At 37.6% G+C, this 17620-nt stretch overlaps 1 protein-coding gene across 3 annotated transcripts in view; it reads left to right on the forward strand.

The window, feature by feature from the left end:
* Positions 1-11774, forward strand: part of Ccdc85a (coiled-coil domain containing 85A) — a 174061-nt gene extending 162287 nt beyond the window's left edge. For 2 of the 3 annotated variants that reach the window (XM_076832866.2, XM_076832867.2), the window contains one exon: positions 10076-11774. In XM_076832866.2, the coding sequence (XP_076688981.2) occupies positions 10076-10165 (90 nt within the window). In that variant the 3' untranslated portion in view covers positions 10166-11774. The remainder of the gene's footprint in view (positions 1-10075) is intronic. The other variant, XR_013088587.2, reaches the window with a different exon arrangement.
* The last annotated feature ends 5846 nt before the right edge of the window (positions 11775-17620 follow it).

A 17620-nucleotide genomic window follows, 5' to 3' on the forward strand; every position in this document is an offset into this window, starting at 1 on the left:
AAATATAAGGCCACCCAGAATAGAAGGCAACCTCCAACTAGAAACAGCTCAAATATGGAGAAAGGCTGGGGGCCCAGAGCCCGGCGGGTCTTGCAGTGGTGGCAAGGGTGCCGAGGAATAGGACGATGCCTGCCCACTCTCCCGGTGAGTGAAGATGAGTCAGCTGGCTGCATTTGCTTGTGCGTAACCAGATGGCTCTGCTGTTTGAAGAAAAGTTATCCGTGGGGATAGAGAATGAGTCCATACACATGGGAGAAGGTGGCTGTGTGTCTAAAACTGGGAGGGAGGATGGGAATATTCTTTCGCTTCCTAAAACAGTTGTCACCAGTGTTCTTCCTGAACCTGGAGACTAAAGTTGAGCAACCCCTAACAAGAACAACAAAGTTACCCTGCACCTTTTATGAAGAGAAATGCAAAAGATCTGGGCTGTGAGAATGAGTGAACACCATCAGTTGTGTCTCATCTGCCCTGGAAATTATTCCTTGTCCTTTGCCATTGACTACTGGCTAAGAGGGATGCGCAATGTGTATTCCTGTGGAGCTTGAAAAACAACTCAAGCTGGGAATCACATTTCCAATTTGATTAAGATTTTCCACTTTTTAAATCTCCCATCTCCTGAACCAGGCATGTACAATTTAAATAATTTCACTGAAATAAGCTCCAAGAGAATATTTAACATTATTTGGTGTACGGCATTTCATTTAGTAGCATACTTAGAAAAAATAACTTGGTGGAAAAAAAAAGTTAGCTGAGTTTACATACTGATTGAACCTCAGTAATTCTCCAAGGATTGGCTTTACTCTGCTAAGCACACAGAAAGCTAACCCTTTTATTTTACAGTACAAAATAAAGGTAGAATGAGGGGCTTGACTATGTTATAACTTAGAAAACTATTTAGTACCCATTAGTACTAAATTTTACCAGATGTTTTATTACTTTCTGGTATCACAAGGATAACACAAAATATAAACCTTGCTTACTAGTTCATGACTCCCAAAGCTAATTTGAGGTAAAATTTTGGAAGATGTTTTCCCCTACTAAATAACCCTCACATCTTTGAAAGATTCTACTATAGCTTTCGATAGTCCTACCTGCTTTAATAAAAATGTTCATTTGGTTGTCTTTGAAGAGATATGACCAAACCAGCACTCCCCTTATTTTGAAACAAAGCTAACTGGCCCGGATAACTTGCTATATTAGGATGCTGTTGACATTGATTTTGAAAGATAGAGGCCCATACCCAAACAAGATCATGCTAGAATTGACATGCCTACCTTTTTGCCAAATCTGGGAAGAAAGCCTTTGAAAAAGACTGGGCAGAGAGTGTTTGAAAGCAAGAATTGGAAAAAGGATAGCCCAGAGTTAGAAATCAGGTTACCCATCACAAGAAAACCAGATTAGCGGAGGAAAAAAAATGGCACTGTGAGGTGAACTCTAATTTCCAGGAGTCTTTTCTGAAGAGTTCTGAAGGGTCGTACCACTAGGGGGTAGCAAACACAACACCCGAGGACATGGGTTATTCAGGGAAGAGGAGCTTCCATTGTACTCCATAGTTTTGGAATTATTTGCTCCTGACAGAGAAGTTGTCCTAAAATTTGGTGGTGGAGGTAGCGGGAAGGTATGTCTCTCAACCGTTTTTAAACTTCAAATAGTTTTCCTTCTATGATGTGTATCAGGAATTATTATGTCTTATTTGATCTGAGTTACACAATACAGGAAAACAAATTTTATGATTTCACTTTCCATTGGCCTTTTATAATTGACTGACCTGTTTCATAAACTGCTTTCAGTTGAAGTTAGTAGCAATAGAAGACAGAAGCTGGAGAAGTGACCTAAGTGTCATATTTCACTGCTTCCTCTACTTGTTGGCTAGGGGGGGTGATTGCCCAACTCTTAGGGAAATGAACACGGCCCTAGAAGGCTTGCAAGTAGGCAAAGGGATACTTCAGGAACATAGGAAGACATGACGGCACCAAGGAGAGAAAATCTCCAAACTGCACAAATAGTAATCATTGGTAAAATCACTGGGGGTTGCTTATTTCTCTGTAAATAGCATTGGATGCATACAGCACAGACTTATACTGGTTGCTTTGCACACATTTCCCATCCCTAAAATGGACCCCAAAAGCTTACATAGAGATGTTGCAATTTATTATCCCAAACCACCTTTGTCTTTCCCTTCATGAATTCATATATGATACACCTTCAGGGACTCCTATTGAGGGGACTAGGTTGGTAAGATCAAACGGAACAGTGATTAATCTGTTAGACATGGCAAAATGTATACATTTGTTTAAAAACACATTTGGAAAATCCCCAAATTTCCATTCCTGCTCCTATATATATTTTTGAGAGTAGATAACTGCTGCTCTCTGTTCCTTGACTAATCCATTAGTCTTTCCGCAAGCAATCTTTAGTAAAAGGACTGACCTCTGGGAGAGATTCCCAGTTCATGTACAGATAGATGACTGTGGCTCACACAGGTCTAATTAATCATGCTCACTCCTGATTTCTCACCATTTGAGTTGAATCAGTAAACTATTTAATTTGTATCTATTTTGGTTTACATTTTTTTTAAAAAAAGCCTATAAAAATGAGAAATTCCTTGAAGAAAAGGCTGAATTGCTCCAGTCTTTTTCAAAAATGCTCTGCTACAGGTCGTCCCTCAAATAACACTTTATAAGAGACTGTTTCTTCAGTCCAAGAATGTGATGTGTCTATATCTACTGAGACACATGGAAGGTAGCACTTAGCCTGCTGAATGAGCAGATTGAACTTAACCATGGAGTAATTCATGAATTCCCCTGCTCTTGAGAATCTTTAAGATTCAAATGTTATTCTTGAAATTTTGTTAATGGCCTTTCCTTGGGGGACATTGATTTCTTTGATAAATCAGAGTTCACATCTGGACCTGTTGGATGTCTTTTAGTTTTCTTGCAGGTCAAACAGCAAGTAAACTCAAATTAGCAGGGTGATAGCATAGGAAAAAAGTGACTAATTCTCATTTGGCAGCGAGATTGCATATTGAATGACATCTATGTAGTTATAAACGACTTTTGTTTTAATAACAAAGTTGTCGATTTTCTACTAAGGGTTCTTTTAGGTTGTCATCAGGGGCTGATGGGAGTAACAGTTCACCCAACTCTCCAGCTAGCTTCAGTGGACATACCACACCTTCTCAGCAGCCTGAACCTGTGGTACATTCTCTTAAGGTAACCACCTGTGTGCAACCATTTATCCAGAACCTCAGTTGTGTCGTGGCTTGTTTGCTGTATTCTGGTTATCCTCACAGTCTTGCTTTAACCATAGATACTTTATTTTTTTGATCCCTTATGCTATGACTTTTTAATCTTCATCTTTGAAGTATGATTTTAATTTTTTTAAACTAACAATGGGTTTGAGTATTTGTGGTTGGATCTCTATTTTTATCATTTTGTTTTGAGTAATGTGATTCATACCTATATGCATTGAAGTTGAAGTCTATGCATGCATATCCATATGTGTGAAATATTGTTCTAGGTATGTGTGCAATGTTCGTAGCATGGATGTCTTCAGAAGTAGGGAGTTAATAGTTGGTCAAAATGAGGAAGGTACTCTATTTCACTTTATGCATTGAAGTACAGTGTTCAACTTATAGTACAAAAATAACAGCCTACTCTTCTGTGTAGAAATTAGGTCTTCAAATTCCAGTTAATGCTGTATTAAAGAGCATTAAAAAACAGTTTTATGGTCTTATGTAAAGCTAATTTATTTTTGACTTTTACTTCAGATTCTGTGATGACTTCACAAAATTTTGGGTAAAATGTATCATTTTTTTAACCAATAATGAGTTTTCTAATAAGTAAAATTGATTAACACAAACTAATAGGTAATGAAAATCTTAAATTGAAGCAAATCCTTGAAATTTTATCAGTCCCATAGTATGAAATCAAATGTATCTAATTCCTAACAGGTATCCTTAATGTAGGTAGAATGCTTTAGTTCTGTTCCAATTTTCAGAAAAATTATAAAACATATGTTTCAATTTTGGAATGATTAATCCTAAGACTGAAGATGCCCTCTTTTTGGAGTGTGGCACCCTTTTCACAACCTGTGTAAAGCAGATGAGAAATGTTCTTGTGGTGATTTAATTTTAGCAGAAGGCTTAGCGCTCTCCATATATTTTGCATTAGCTTATATGAGTGCGTTTTTCCAAACACACTGATTTTTAATGAGGGAAGGTAGGAGAATCAGGCTGGTGGCCATTGGCAATGCATTTTTTTGTCTTGGCTAGAATAATTTACAAAGTGAGCAATTGAGAGGAATTCAAGGGACAGTACAGCCAGCATGAGGGGTTTTGGCTTACTGACTGAACATTTTGCTCTCTGTAGCAGTATTTGGATGAACTTTAACATGAATCGGGCACTAGCCATCTGAAGAGCATTTCAGAAAAGGAAAATGGGCCAGAGATTCGTCAGTTTTGTAGCATTGTAGTGCCTAGACAAACTCGAAAAGCAGCACCTCGCCCTCTTAATCCAACTGTCTCAATCTGTTGCCTTGTTAAAGGGCTCTTTGAATCTATCTGATCAGCATAGTGGGTCACGTTGAAATCTTCTAACTTTTCAAGGCGGCTGTTAGTGTAGCCTCAAAGGAAAGGCAAGGAAGGGCTTCTCAATTTTCTCTGAATTCATTCTCTAATTTTCATGTCAAATTTTAACTCAAGAGAAGAAGATTATAATGTATTAATCAGAGCACTTAAGTGTCCTTGGTTGGCAGATGGGTGATACTGAGCAACTGAAGCATCTGTATTGGATAACTAGAGGCCCTTGAATACGAGATGTTTGGTTCCGAGTTAACTGTATTGAAAAACAATACAGTTAACAGTGCAGACATTGTCTTTTGAAAATGCATCTTAAGAAGGTCTCTATTAAAAATTTGATTTATATCATGAAGTTTGTGTTCTAAAGGAATTATTAGAACAATGGCTCACTTTCTGATGGATTCTAAGGAAAACTCTGGGTTTAATAAATTTCGATCCTGTTTTGTAGGGGGAGTGTTGTAAATCGGTATGAGAAATTAGCCCCTTTGTAGTAAGACCATATTTCTTTGGCTTTCAAATTCATGATTGGCCTTCACTTCTTTTAGTAGAAATTAACTGATTTGAAGTACATTTTTTGTGAGGTGTATTTACAAATCAAATTTGTAGGCAAATGAGCTGCTTGTTCAAGGTGATTTTAAAGTTTTCTATGATTATTCACTGAGCAAAGTCAATAATTTCCCTTAGGTATGTAAAGAATGTAATTTAAGAAGAAGCAAGTATCAGGACTTTATGGAAATGGTATCTATATAGTAATGGCTAGGATTTTTTAATTAACAAGATGGCAGTTTAATCCTGTAAATACATCCAATTCATAAACTCTCCAATTAGTCTCAATATGGATGAACTTGACATAAAGGTCCCTATTGTTCATTGTTGCAAATTCTCAGGAGGCAGTTTTAGATGTGGCTATCAGTATGGACCATGAAGACAACAGAGCCAGCTAGGTTAGCAGGAGCCTTTGGGAAAGTCATTTAGCTCTGATTTAAAAGTCGATTGATAGGGAGAACAACAACCAGAAGCACTCAAAGTTTTCTCTCCTTTTGGATTATAGAAAGTATCCATGTGAAAATTTTAGATATTATTAAATGAACATTGTTATTAAACCAATTTAGGAGTAGAAAGATAGGCCTGTAAAATCGTTTAAAAATGCTTCATCCCCAGTCATTTCACTCTAATGTCAAATATTTTCATCCTAAGAAGCTAGGGTTTTTCTTTGTTACCATCAAAGAGCCATTTCCACTTTCTCTCTTGGGTACTAGGAATATGTTCAGGCAAGAACTGAGAGCACTAGTTATTATATGTATATTCTTTTTTAGTTGTCTTTTCTATATGCCATGTCTACATATCATTTGGACTGTTTGGCATATAATTACATTACTCACAACCACAATGGAGCAAGAGGTATTGACTGTCTCCAAATAGTACACATTATTAGGTTATCTTAATGACCGAATTAAATGCACCAACTTGATTTAGACTTTAATGAATTCAGTTGACTATTAATGATAAAATGGGTTACTTTTAATGACCATTTGAAAATCAAGTTGATTTTATTCTAGATAGGTTTTGCCGCATAGTATTCCGCTCTGATATGCAAACAGAGAAAACTAAAGGTTTTTTACAAAATGGAGCTCTTTCATGGTTTTATCACAACTAACAATTTCCCATGTGAAATTTGCTTTTCTTTTTCAACAAATCCAGGTCTTGGATGTTCAGGAAACTATAGATCGTCAACAGGGTAAAGAGTATGAACATGACCTTAGTGAGACAGAAAAAGCTATAGTCAGAGAAATGTGCAATGTAAGTTTAATGTGCTTTATTGTGTATTCTGTGTTGAAAGCCTCATCATAGCTTAGTTATTGCTTTATGACTACTTTAAAAGTGCTGACCAAATGTCTTCACATTTTTAATACAATTGCCTTTATCTTCAATGTTTTATTGCAGGTTTATTAAAAATAATCCTATTATAAAATATTCCGATCAGAGGGCTGGGGATGTAGCTCAGTGATAGAGCTCTGCCTAGTGTGTGCACAGCCCTGGGTTCAATCCCCAGCACTGCAAAAAAAAAAAAAAAAAAAAAAAAAAAATCAAATGATCTGCCAATTCTGTATTCCAGAATGATCTATGAACATTTTCTAAATATTTGTTGCCTAAATGGATTGTCACTTAAGACATTCTTTAAAGATCAGTGTTTAAAAATAGATAAGACATAACCTTCAGATTTATTTGTATCTATTCTTGAAAATAATGACATTTTTGATAATGTTTGCTTAGTTCTTCATGTCATGAAAAATATTGTCTTTACCTTTCACTAGTTGCCATGAACTCAGGGTATAGAAAGGTGAGACAGAAGAATGGGGAAGGTGATCCATGGGTCCAGAGAGCACACAGAAAGCCATTTTTCATAAAGTATATCCCTTGTAATTATTAACGTGGATTTTAATTGCTGACTAAATGTTTAAGAACACAATTTGTGAAACTTTAAAGAGCTAATTGAAATCTGATAGAGGAAGCCATTTGTTAAATTCAAGAAATCATGGTTAAGCACTGATCATCTATTAAGCAACTAGTTGTAATTGGCTTTACAGTATACTTTTGTCTTTCTATTCTTTTCTCCATTAGGATAGCAAACTTTCTTAAACCTGAAGCTAAAGGGTATTTCTGTTAGAACCAGATATTCTCAAACCTTTATTGACCTCCTTGAGATGTTTCTGGAATCCAGTAAATGTTAACACAGGTCCCATGGGCGTTTTATATGTGCTGTGGTGAGATTTTTTTTAGCTCCTGCTTGCCGGTGTTGTGGCTGCTTTTTATTTTGCAACCTTTTCCAACTTGTGTGTATTTTTTTTCTTGCCTATCTGTTGTCTGTTTTTAAAATATAATTAGTTATAGACACCATAACTTCCTAAAACACCCATTTTTCACCTTCTGTAGCTTTAACTTGAATATTTTCCTTAGATAAAACATTGAGCTACATGCCTAAGAGTGCCTGTTACTTCTTGTCTATTGACTACGTGATGAGAAATAAAGTTCAGACAATATGAATTATAGAACTAGAAGGAACCTCAGTCATCCTCTTGTGATCTCCAAAGAGTATGGAGCTCCTGGGTAATCAGATAAAGATGGAGTTTCCTCTAATCACCTCTAGCCACAGGTGATTCGGATAAGAACTCCAACTTTCACATTTTATGTTTGAATGAACCAAGATCCATACATGAGATCTTGAATAATGAAGTCAGGAGTAGGCCCAGATCTCTAAGGACTAGCTCTTTCCCAAGTTCAGAAATCATGGAATTTCCTAAAGAACAAAAAGCACTAATATCTCAGTGCCAGGATTGTTTCTTGTACTCCCTTATAAAGGATTTCTGGACATGAGAAAATTAATCTTTTGTCTGAGAAGAAAGCAACCACTGCCTTGGTCTTGAAGAGCTTTGTGTTGATATTTTTGTTTGCCTGTATTTCCATAAATGCTTCAAATAGCATCATACAGTGCTGATGTTGTTTTTCACTATGTAAGGTCCTTTCAAAAAAAAAAAAAATCAAAAACTTACCTTCCTTGTTTATGTTAAAAGTTCTTTAGTGTATCTTTTCTAACTGTCCACTTTTCTCGTTGATTCCTAGAACTTGAGGGGAACAAATACAATCCTAACCCTATATGATTCTTAAGCACCCATATTTGAAAATGATTTAAAAGACAAGAAGTGTTAACTTAAAATGTTTGTCATCATTATACCAATATACCAAGAGAAAAACGCAGATTACAAGGAAGTTGCATAGATAATTTCTCAACCTAGTAAGGATTATGAGGCCTTGGGCTCATAATATGCTTTTATAATAACATAAAAACCAGCTTTGCATACATTCAGTTGTAAGATGGAGGGAGAAGTTAGGATAAGAGGTTTTGCCATTATTTCTGATATTCTTCCTGGAGATAAATCATTGCCTTCTGTATAGTGGAACCATGATGTGGGTTAGTAAGCATTTACTTGGTTATTCTCTTCCCAGAGATCATGTGTGCAGTAATTCTTTCGTTTTATTGGTCCGTTTAGCTTTTGTAAACTCACTGATGAAATACTTGACCAGGGATTTCAGTCATGCTCTCAAATGCACACCAACTAATTTATTTTTTTCAGTTACCCAGTCACTACTCCTGTGTCCCCCTTAGGATCATTGGTTTAATTCAGACTTCTGCCACTGTTTTCTTTCTCTACATCCTGTTTGGGTGAAGGCCCATTGTGCTTCATATTTGGACAATTTATGAGGAGTTGCACTTGAGAATGGCCAGCTGATGCTTTGTGTCTCTGATCCTTGTAAGGCCTTCAAGTTCCAATCCAGACATTCAAAACATTCTGGGAAGTAGACTTACTATGAACTTTGCCTTTTTAGCCCCTCAATGTATCTTTTGGCTTGCTTCCCATTGCGCTATAATTCCTTTCCTAATATTCAAGGACCATAGCTGTAATTCCCCTTGAGTACAACAGGACATTGCTGACAATAGTGGTATCTGCTGAAACACATACTAATAGTTCCATTGGCCTAGAAATGAAGATAGACCTTTGTTCTTAGTAATAAGTGAATGGTATTGTGTTTCCCTGGAACATTCACCTAGTTATAAAGCAATAGCATAATAAAAAACAGTCTGAGTAACTAATGAAGAAACCAGTTTTTTTGTTCCTGTGCGAACATTGTCAATTTTTGTGGAATTAATCTGACATAATCCTCATAGTGAAAAACTTTAGGAAGGTTTTGGCTGTTGTGTGTGCATGCATGTGGGTCAGGATTACTCCAATTTGTATAATGACAGTATACTGGTGAATTGCTTTGGTTTTTCTTTTATTTATTTATTTATTTATTTTTTGGTACTGGGCATTGAACTCAGGGCCACTTAAGACAGGATCTCACTGAGTTGCTTAGATCTCTTCCCTATGTTTGATGTTTTTAGAAATCTGAAAGCATTATTTAGTAGCTAAGATTTGTGACCACCAAGGCTCCTGCTTGTAGAGAGGTCCACCGAAATTTACTAAGACCAGATCAAGAACAAAAAGCTCCTTCATTTTCCTAACTGAATTAGACATTTCATGTATGCTTTAGGATGATCTTGGTAAAGGGTTCTTAATGCTGGCTATGCATCAGAATCACTTGGGGAGCTTAAAAAACAAAACAGATACCAGTGTTCACCTCCAGTGAGGTAGGAAATTCTGAAGGTGGGAGTTACTGTTGAAGAGTTCCCTAAGAGCTTCCCATATAGCCAGAGTTAAGGACCACTTGAGTAAATGGGCACCATGTTCTTTAATTTTGACTGTGGTTGCTAGCCAGGCAGAACAGTCCTTGTGCTTCAGAAGTTATTCACATCTTGTGTTCGAACTCATTCGTGTGAATATTTTGTCTCTTGTCTCCACATCCATCCTTGCCCCCACCTCAAAGTCCCACCTTAAAACCTACAAATCCCTGTGAAAGAACAAGGAAGACGCTTACTCTCTACCTTTCTTTTTTAAGGTTGTGTGGAGGAAACTTGGAGATGCTGCAGGTTCGTGTCCTGGAATTAGGCAACATTTATCAGGAAACCAGTACAAAGGACCCATGTGAGAAGCCCTCTTTTTTTTTCAAACCTGAGATCACCACTGCCAGACAGATAAAGGAAGAGAAGAGTGGATTTCCACAAACCTGGACTCATGGAATAATACTGGAGTGATTGTACATTGCACATATCTCCCCTCTGAAACCCTCAGTACCACACTTCCCCCATCAAGCTGATAGTCTGTGTCTCACTTTAGTGTTCATGACCAACAAGTTAGCTTTGGGAAAAGAGTCTCCATTTTGGTACCAATATTTTCATTAGAACAAAAGCATTGTTAACTCCCCAGAACTGAGAACGTAATTGGGAAACCTGCATGGTTGGAGAGTTGACTCATAGCATACAATGGTGGGAACTTTCTACCACGCTGTATTGGAGAGATTTGCCAGCTACCCAAAGTTGAGAGTTGGGCACCTCCTTCTTATACTTCCCTTGAGAAAAGTTCCAGATGCATCCTTTATTTGGATGCAAGTAGATTTGGTCTCTGGGGTTTTATTTTGATTTGAGGTGCTACGAAGACCACATCATTTCTCTTAGCCAGCTAGAAGGGTAGCAAGAGTTTGTAGAGTGCCGATCATAGTACCACTTATTTTGATTGATCAAAAACTACCTTTTAATCTTGATGAGTTGCTCATAAAAGCACATTCTGGGGACAGACCAACCTCTATATTCATTCAGTATATCAATTTCAACTAAACATACATTTTTCTAAGTGTTTCGAGCTGTGAGATGTCAATTTCTACAATTTAGTTTCTAGACATGCTGTATATTTAATGAACTTTATGTAAACTTTACAATATTGCACTGCATTTATGAAAAAAGCTTTCTTTGCCTACCGCAGCTATCTAGCATTTTCTGAAACTAACGCATGTCCTTCATTATTAAGGCTAAAAGCTCTTGTTCAGATTGCTTGAGGTTTGAAACAGAGGTGTGTTAGCTTTGCTTAGTTTATTTCCTATTTTTGGTATATATACATATAATATTAGAATGTGTGTATTGGAAATGCTATGATAGGTATTTGTGTTTATCTAAATGCAATGATAGTTTCTTGTATGAATGTGCAAGAGGCCTGTGGCAGAATGCTACGTTTTTACTGTAGTCCAAGATTACAAAAGTAGGGATGCAACAATTTTTAGGCATCTTCTAAATTATTCAGATTTGGTTTGTAGCAAATATTGTTTTAAAGTGGGCCCATTACACAGTGTATTAATGCTCAATGGTGAGAGAATGTAGAGGGATTTCATTATACTTTAAGAAAGAGCTGTTTTTCCATCAGTTACCCTATTTTCAGAAATAATTCTATAATAAATTCAAATATTTTCTATCACAATTGGGTTAGTTTAAGCTGCTTTCTTTTAAAATGCATTTTAAGTATTACTGTATTAAATTGGTTGCTATATTTACACCTTCTCTCATAGAAGTGCTTTTATCCTTAAATTGTTGTGTTCCTACACTCGAAAATGTTTAAAACAAGTCTTTGTGCCTGCAGCTGAACCTGCAGAAGCTAATACAAGGGACGCTGGTCTTTTGCAAAATACTTGTGTAAATTTTGATACTGTATTAAAACTATTTTTTTAAAGTACCACATAAAATTGAGTATTAAGTATGTGTTCATCTTAGCAATGGTAATAAATTATTTAATCTCAGTGTTTTTTGTCTTACTCAAAATGTTGTTCCTTAATTTGAGTAGATGTCTGTTAATTATCTTAACACTCCCATGGGATGGTGGTAATACAGATAATTATCTTAAATATAAAACAAAAGTCGTTTTTAAAATGTGCTTATAATGAGGTATTTAATATTCAGAGATTTCTTAATTTGCACCATTCGCTATTATAATGTAGTTAAAATTTTAGAATGATCTTTAGAGATTTTTTTAAATTAGTTTGTGATAAAGCCGTCTTTTAATCCAGAAGGATTAAAATTAAACTTAATTTAGTTACCAAATTATTAGAACATTAGTCATTCCCATCTAGTATATTGCCTAAAGAAATAGTAAAACTAAGAAGCTTACACACCATTGGAAAAACATAAATATGACCTATACATAAATAGGAGAACATACATACTACTTGGAAATCAGAAATAACATGGTGGAATAAGACTCCCTACACTGAACATTAGCCCCAACTTTAAATGACATATCAAAATGAGGGGCACTCTTATGTGATCTGATCTTCCCTGGGACAGAGGTTAATTTCCATATCATGGCAGAATATTTTTACCAGTCTTAAAGCTGAGAGACTGACAATCAGAATCTAGCTTTTAATGAATGCCTTTCACATTTTCAGCACATGCTTAAGGCACTGTAGAAAATGCAGATTATCTTATGTGACACTCAGTAAAATACTGACAGTGTAATTGGGATGATTGTTCCTTACTTCAATGAACACTTAATGAATGCCTACCACTGCCATGTGTGTAAACACAGCTTTTGGTCCCTGATTCATGGTGCTGGTTGCTCAAGAAACACATGAAGAGTACTATCTTAGATCTAGTGAAAGCTTCCTCAGGTCAAGAAAATGAATGTTTGAAGCTATCCTAATTATTTCCCCTAATTACCAGAATTTGCACTCTGCCATAAGTTTCCTCCTCCCTCTACCTCAGGGACCAACTCTTTTTCCATGAGAATCTTTGGTAGCCATTCCTGGAAAGATCGGCCTGCCTTCTTCTGGCTTGTCAAAGTGAATTCCTAGCAGGCTCAAGGCACCTCTGAGGAATGCATGTGTTGGCTACTAAAAAGTAAGATCTTCTCCATTCTGTTTCAACCTAATTTTGCTGTCTTTAAAGACAGCCATTGTTGACCATCTTTCGACTGTAAAAACAAATACAGTTCAACCTGGTGAGATTTTGTTTTGGGCATGAGAATTTGAGAAAATACAACAGAAGTTACAGAAGAGAATCATCACGTTGAGATGGAGCCATAAAAAAGTATGCTGACTTATGCCGAATCAATATTTGACTTTAGACAGGCAGATGTCTGCAAGCTCAACATTTGACTCTAACTAGCCGAGTTTGAGCAGCTTCACTGAGCCTCAGTTTCCTCCCATGACAAATGAAGGTAACATCTACATTGCTGAGTTGTAAGCTTCCTCCTTAAGACTAAGACCATTGAATTTCAGAGTTCAGAGTCAAGACCCTTGGGTGCTGGTAATTTATACCATTTGTTCAGAATGGGTAGGTGGGGAGGGGCTGTAGAGAAATCAATGCTGAAGGGACTACTGCTACATAAACATTCTAGCTGTACAGTTGCTTATCAAGTTTTTTATACATAACAAGACCCATGGTAGGCTGAATTATGACCCATTACGAATGGAGTAAAAATATACATTGGACTGATTCTCATGTTTTAAAAAACAATTTCCACTACTAGCTAATTCTTTTACATATCACTGGGAAACATTAGATTTTTACTTCAAAATGGCAGAATGAGTACCTGCTACAACGTCCCTCTTCTTGCCTCAAGCCTTGAAAATGACTTAAAAGATGTTTTCATAAATCCATGATTACACTAGACCATGACAAACAGTGTACTACATGGGCCAGTGATTATAATACATTTTTGAAAGCTAGACAAATGGAGCAGAGTGAAGAACAAACCCATAGTTCAAGATACACAAAAGAAGGTACTGTTGAAAAAAGACAGCTGCAAGGGGTGCTCCAAACAAGGAAGTTTTATACATGTGTCTTGGGATCCTAAAGTGACTGCCAATAGCTGGGCATTTTGGGGGGATGGGGGGATAACTGGGGATTGAATTCAGGGGCGCTCTACCACCGAGCCACATCCACAGACATGTTTTGGATTTTATTTAGAAACAGGATCTTACCGAGTTGCTTAGTGCCTCACTTTTGCTAAGGTTGGCTTTGAACTCGTGATTCTCCTGCCTCAGCCTCCCAAGCTGCTGGTACTACAGGAGTGCAATACCATGCCTGGCTTAGCTGGGCATTTTGACTTCTGCATACAACCACTCTGTGCTTGGGTAACACAGAGCAATAGAGATGATTTCTTCCAGACTGGGACAGAGAGCGAGGTATTTGAATTGGAGAAGGGAGAAAAGGATTCTCTATATTCAAATTATTAGCAATGAGCACAGCCACCTAGAAGTTTCTCCCACCATCTCCTTCACACTTAAAGAGGCCTAACAGGAGTTGGGGTTGTGGCTCAGCGGTAGAGCGCTCGCCTACCATGAGTGGGACCCTGGTTTGATCCTTAGCATCACATAAACAAATAAAGGTGTATGTCCAACTACAACTAAATAAATATTTTAAAAAAGAAGCCTAACAGCCTGCCCCACTTTTCCAATGTGCAAATTATAGAATAAATATAACAGGCTAATATGGAAATTTTAGTACAAAGATGTGTATGCAATCAAGAATCACCCAGCATTGGTGGGAAGCCACAATCATGAATCGGAAACACAAAACTCAGCAAAGAAAAAGAATGTACCAAGGGGGAAAAAATAAAACTTCAGAAGTATATCTGATAATCAAATAAAGATGCAAATATCACCTTATTAAAAAGGCTTAATTTTGAGATTCAAGATGGCTGAAAAGAAATGCCCAACACTTACTACCTCCTCCAAAAGAAGGAACCAAAGTAGCAGATCTATAGCTACATTTTGAGGGGAGCAACCATAGGAGAACACTGGAAATCAGAAGCTGAAACTTAAGACTCAGAGATCTTGGACAACAGCTTAGTAAAAGGAACACAATCCCTTGCTGTCTGCACCATGGCTTCACCGTTGGGAGAGGGAGTCTGCCCTTTGCAGGAATAAGGACGAAAGAATTCAAGCAAACTCTTGTCACTGCCTGCCGTCAGTCCTTGCTTCTGGAAAGTTTCACAATCCTTATAAGCTCTCAGTCCATTTAGATAAGTAATCATCATCTGCACAATAGCATTGCTTTGGGAAAGAATCTCACATCACCTAGCAACGAACCCTCAGTGTGCTATAGCCAGGAGTCAGCTAGAGAAGGGAGCTATTGTCTGAATTTGTATTGCTCTAAGGGTCAGAAATTCCTGCACATTCCCATTTCCATGGTTCCACAGACATTCCACTACATTGGTGTGGTGGGCAGCTGCTTCACAAACCCAATTTGGTCCAGACCGGGATACTGATTGTGACCAGAGCCTGCTGGGTGTCCTGCGCTGTAGGCAGGTTATTGTGATATGGAGGGGAACAGAGGGTACTACCCACATGTGGACTCATGCCAGTGTTAGGACTGAAGGTAGACACCAAATTCCTGCCATCCCTGTCTCTGTACCACTCTCAAGCTCCTTATTGACAAGGTGGGAAGGGAACACTGCAGTTCTCACTGCTACCCTCTACAATGGGCCATACTGCGGGAGTCTTGATCAACTCCATGGCTCTAGCCATCAGCCTGACCCTGGGTACACTGCAGAAGTGGGTCAAAAGCAACTTTATTTGGCTCTAGCTATGCCCCACTCCTTCTTGCTCTAGGGCAGGCACTAAAACTGAAGGAGTTAGAGGGATAAAATCCCAGCAATTATCCCTGTCCACGGGTGTGCGCAGCCAAAGGAGGCCCCCCAAAGAAAATTTTCCCAGCTCTAGCCTGGGCAGGAATTGTCACCAAAGAAGCAGTTACCCCCCTCTATTACCTCATCCTAGCTAACATTGCTATCAGGCGGCAGCAACACAGAGAGTACTGTGGTTCCCCTATGGCCTCTCCCTGTAGAACATGTGGGCCTACCCCTCTGATTGGTCAGAAGTCAAATTCTTCAGGCCCCTCCCCACTACAGGGGCTTCCAGTACCAGGGCCCCTTGCTAGTATCCATGGTGCCTGAGAAAACTCCAATCTTCCTTGCGTTGGGGACTACCACTCCCATTATAAAGGTAGCCACACAGTGAGAATCCTATATGCATTCTGTCTATACCACAATTACTTGGTAAACTCCCCATTCTCATGGAGACTACAGAGACATTGGGTCTCTTCAATTCTGCCATGGTATATTCTGGCCCCAAAGTCATTTATTACAGCCATAGAAGTTGTAGGGAGACTATACTTTGGTGCACATCTAGAATCAAAGCCAACATTGCATAACCAACCAACCCCCCAAGGCACAGCTTTGGGATTCAGCCACTAACTAAGAAGGCCGCCTCATAAAAGTGGTAGAGATATCTGCTCTACTAGGTGCCCAAAGCTCAACACAGGAGCAAAATACAAATACACAAGGTAATATATGTCTTCAAAAGAATATAATAATGTTGTAGCACATATTCCAAAGACAACAAAATGAAAGAAATTCTTGATAAAGACCTTAATAATTATAAAAAAATTTTAGTAGGTTCTAAGAATACAGTTAAAAGACATTCAGAAGACAAGTCAGGATATGAATGAGAAATTTAGCAAAGAGATTTTGAAAAAGAACTGAACTGAAATATTGAAAATGAAGAGCTCAATAGGTCCAATGATAATAGAGTTAAAAGTCCCCCAAATTGTCTAAATCAAGTGGAATAACAAATATCTGGTCTTTTGAATACCCACAAAAAAAAAAGAAAGAGGAGGAAGAAGAAGGGGAGGAGAAGGAAGAGTGGGGAGGGGGAGAGGAAAGGAGGAAGGAAAGAAAGGAAGAAAAAACAGTGATGAGAGTATTCAAGACCTTAGGGATATCCCTGACTAAACAAATACACACATTTTTGGAATACCCAAAAGCAATGAGAATAGGCTAAGGGCAGAGAATCCTGTCCAGTGAAATAATAGCAACGATTTTCCAAATCTTGGGAAACAGACATCCATGAGGACCCAAGTAGACATGAGCAGAAAAGATCCTTATCAAGACTTATTATAGTCAAACTGTAAAAATGATAAGACAAAGAATTTTAAGATATGCATGAGTAATGTATGATATTACATTAAAGGGAGTCCTATTAGAGTAACAGAATTTCTCAGAAGAAACCTCAGTCTAGGAGGAAATTAAATGATATACTCCAAGTCCTTAAAGAAAACAACTGCTAGCCATAGTTACTGTATTCAGCAGTAAGAAATAAAGGAGAAATACAGTCCTTTCAAGAATAACAAAAACAGGGAATTCATGACCACCAGACCAGCCTTATAAAAGATGCTCAAGGGAGTCCTACATCTAATAGTGAAAGGTAACTGCCATCATGCAAACATGGTAAAGTATAGATACTATAAATAAACAGAAAAGAATTACACATCATCAGTATAGAAAATCACTAAGTCGCAAACAAGAGAGAACAAAGAATATTCAAAGAAAATTGAATATTAGCTAGAAGAATGTCAACAAAATTAACTATTTATAATGCGATGTATGTATGGGTGTGTGTACTGGGGATTAAACATGGGGCCTTATATGTACTAGCCAAATTCTTTGTCACCAAGCTATACTCTTAGCCCCTAAGTATCATTGAAAGTATGAGTAAGTCCTTACCTAACAATAACAACTTTGACTGTAAACAAGCTAAATTCTCAATTAAAATATACAG

This window comes from Callospermophilus lateralis, chromosome 14, assembly GCF_048772815.1.
Source record: "Callospermophilus lateralis isolate mCalLat2 chromosome 14, mCalLat2.hap1, whole genome shotgun sequence".
Classification (NCBI taxonomy): Eukaryota; Metazoa; Chordata; class Mammalia; order Rodentia; family Sciuridae; genus Callospermophilus; species Callospermophilus lateralis.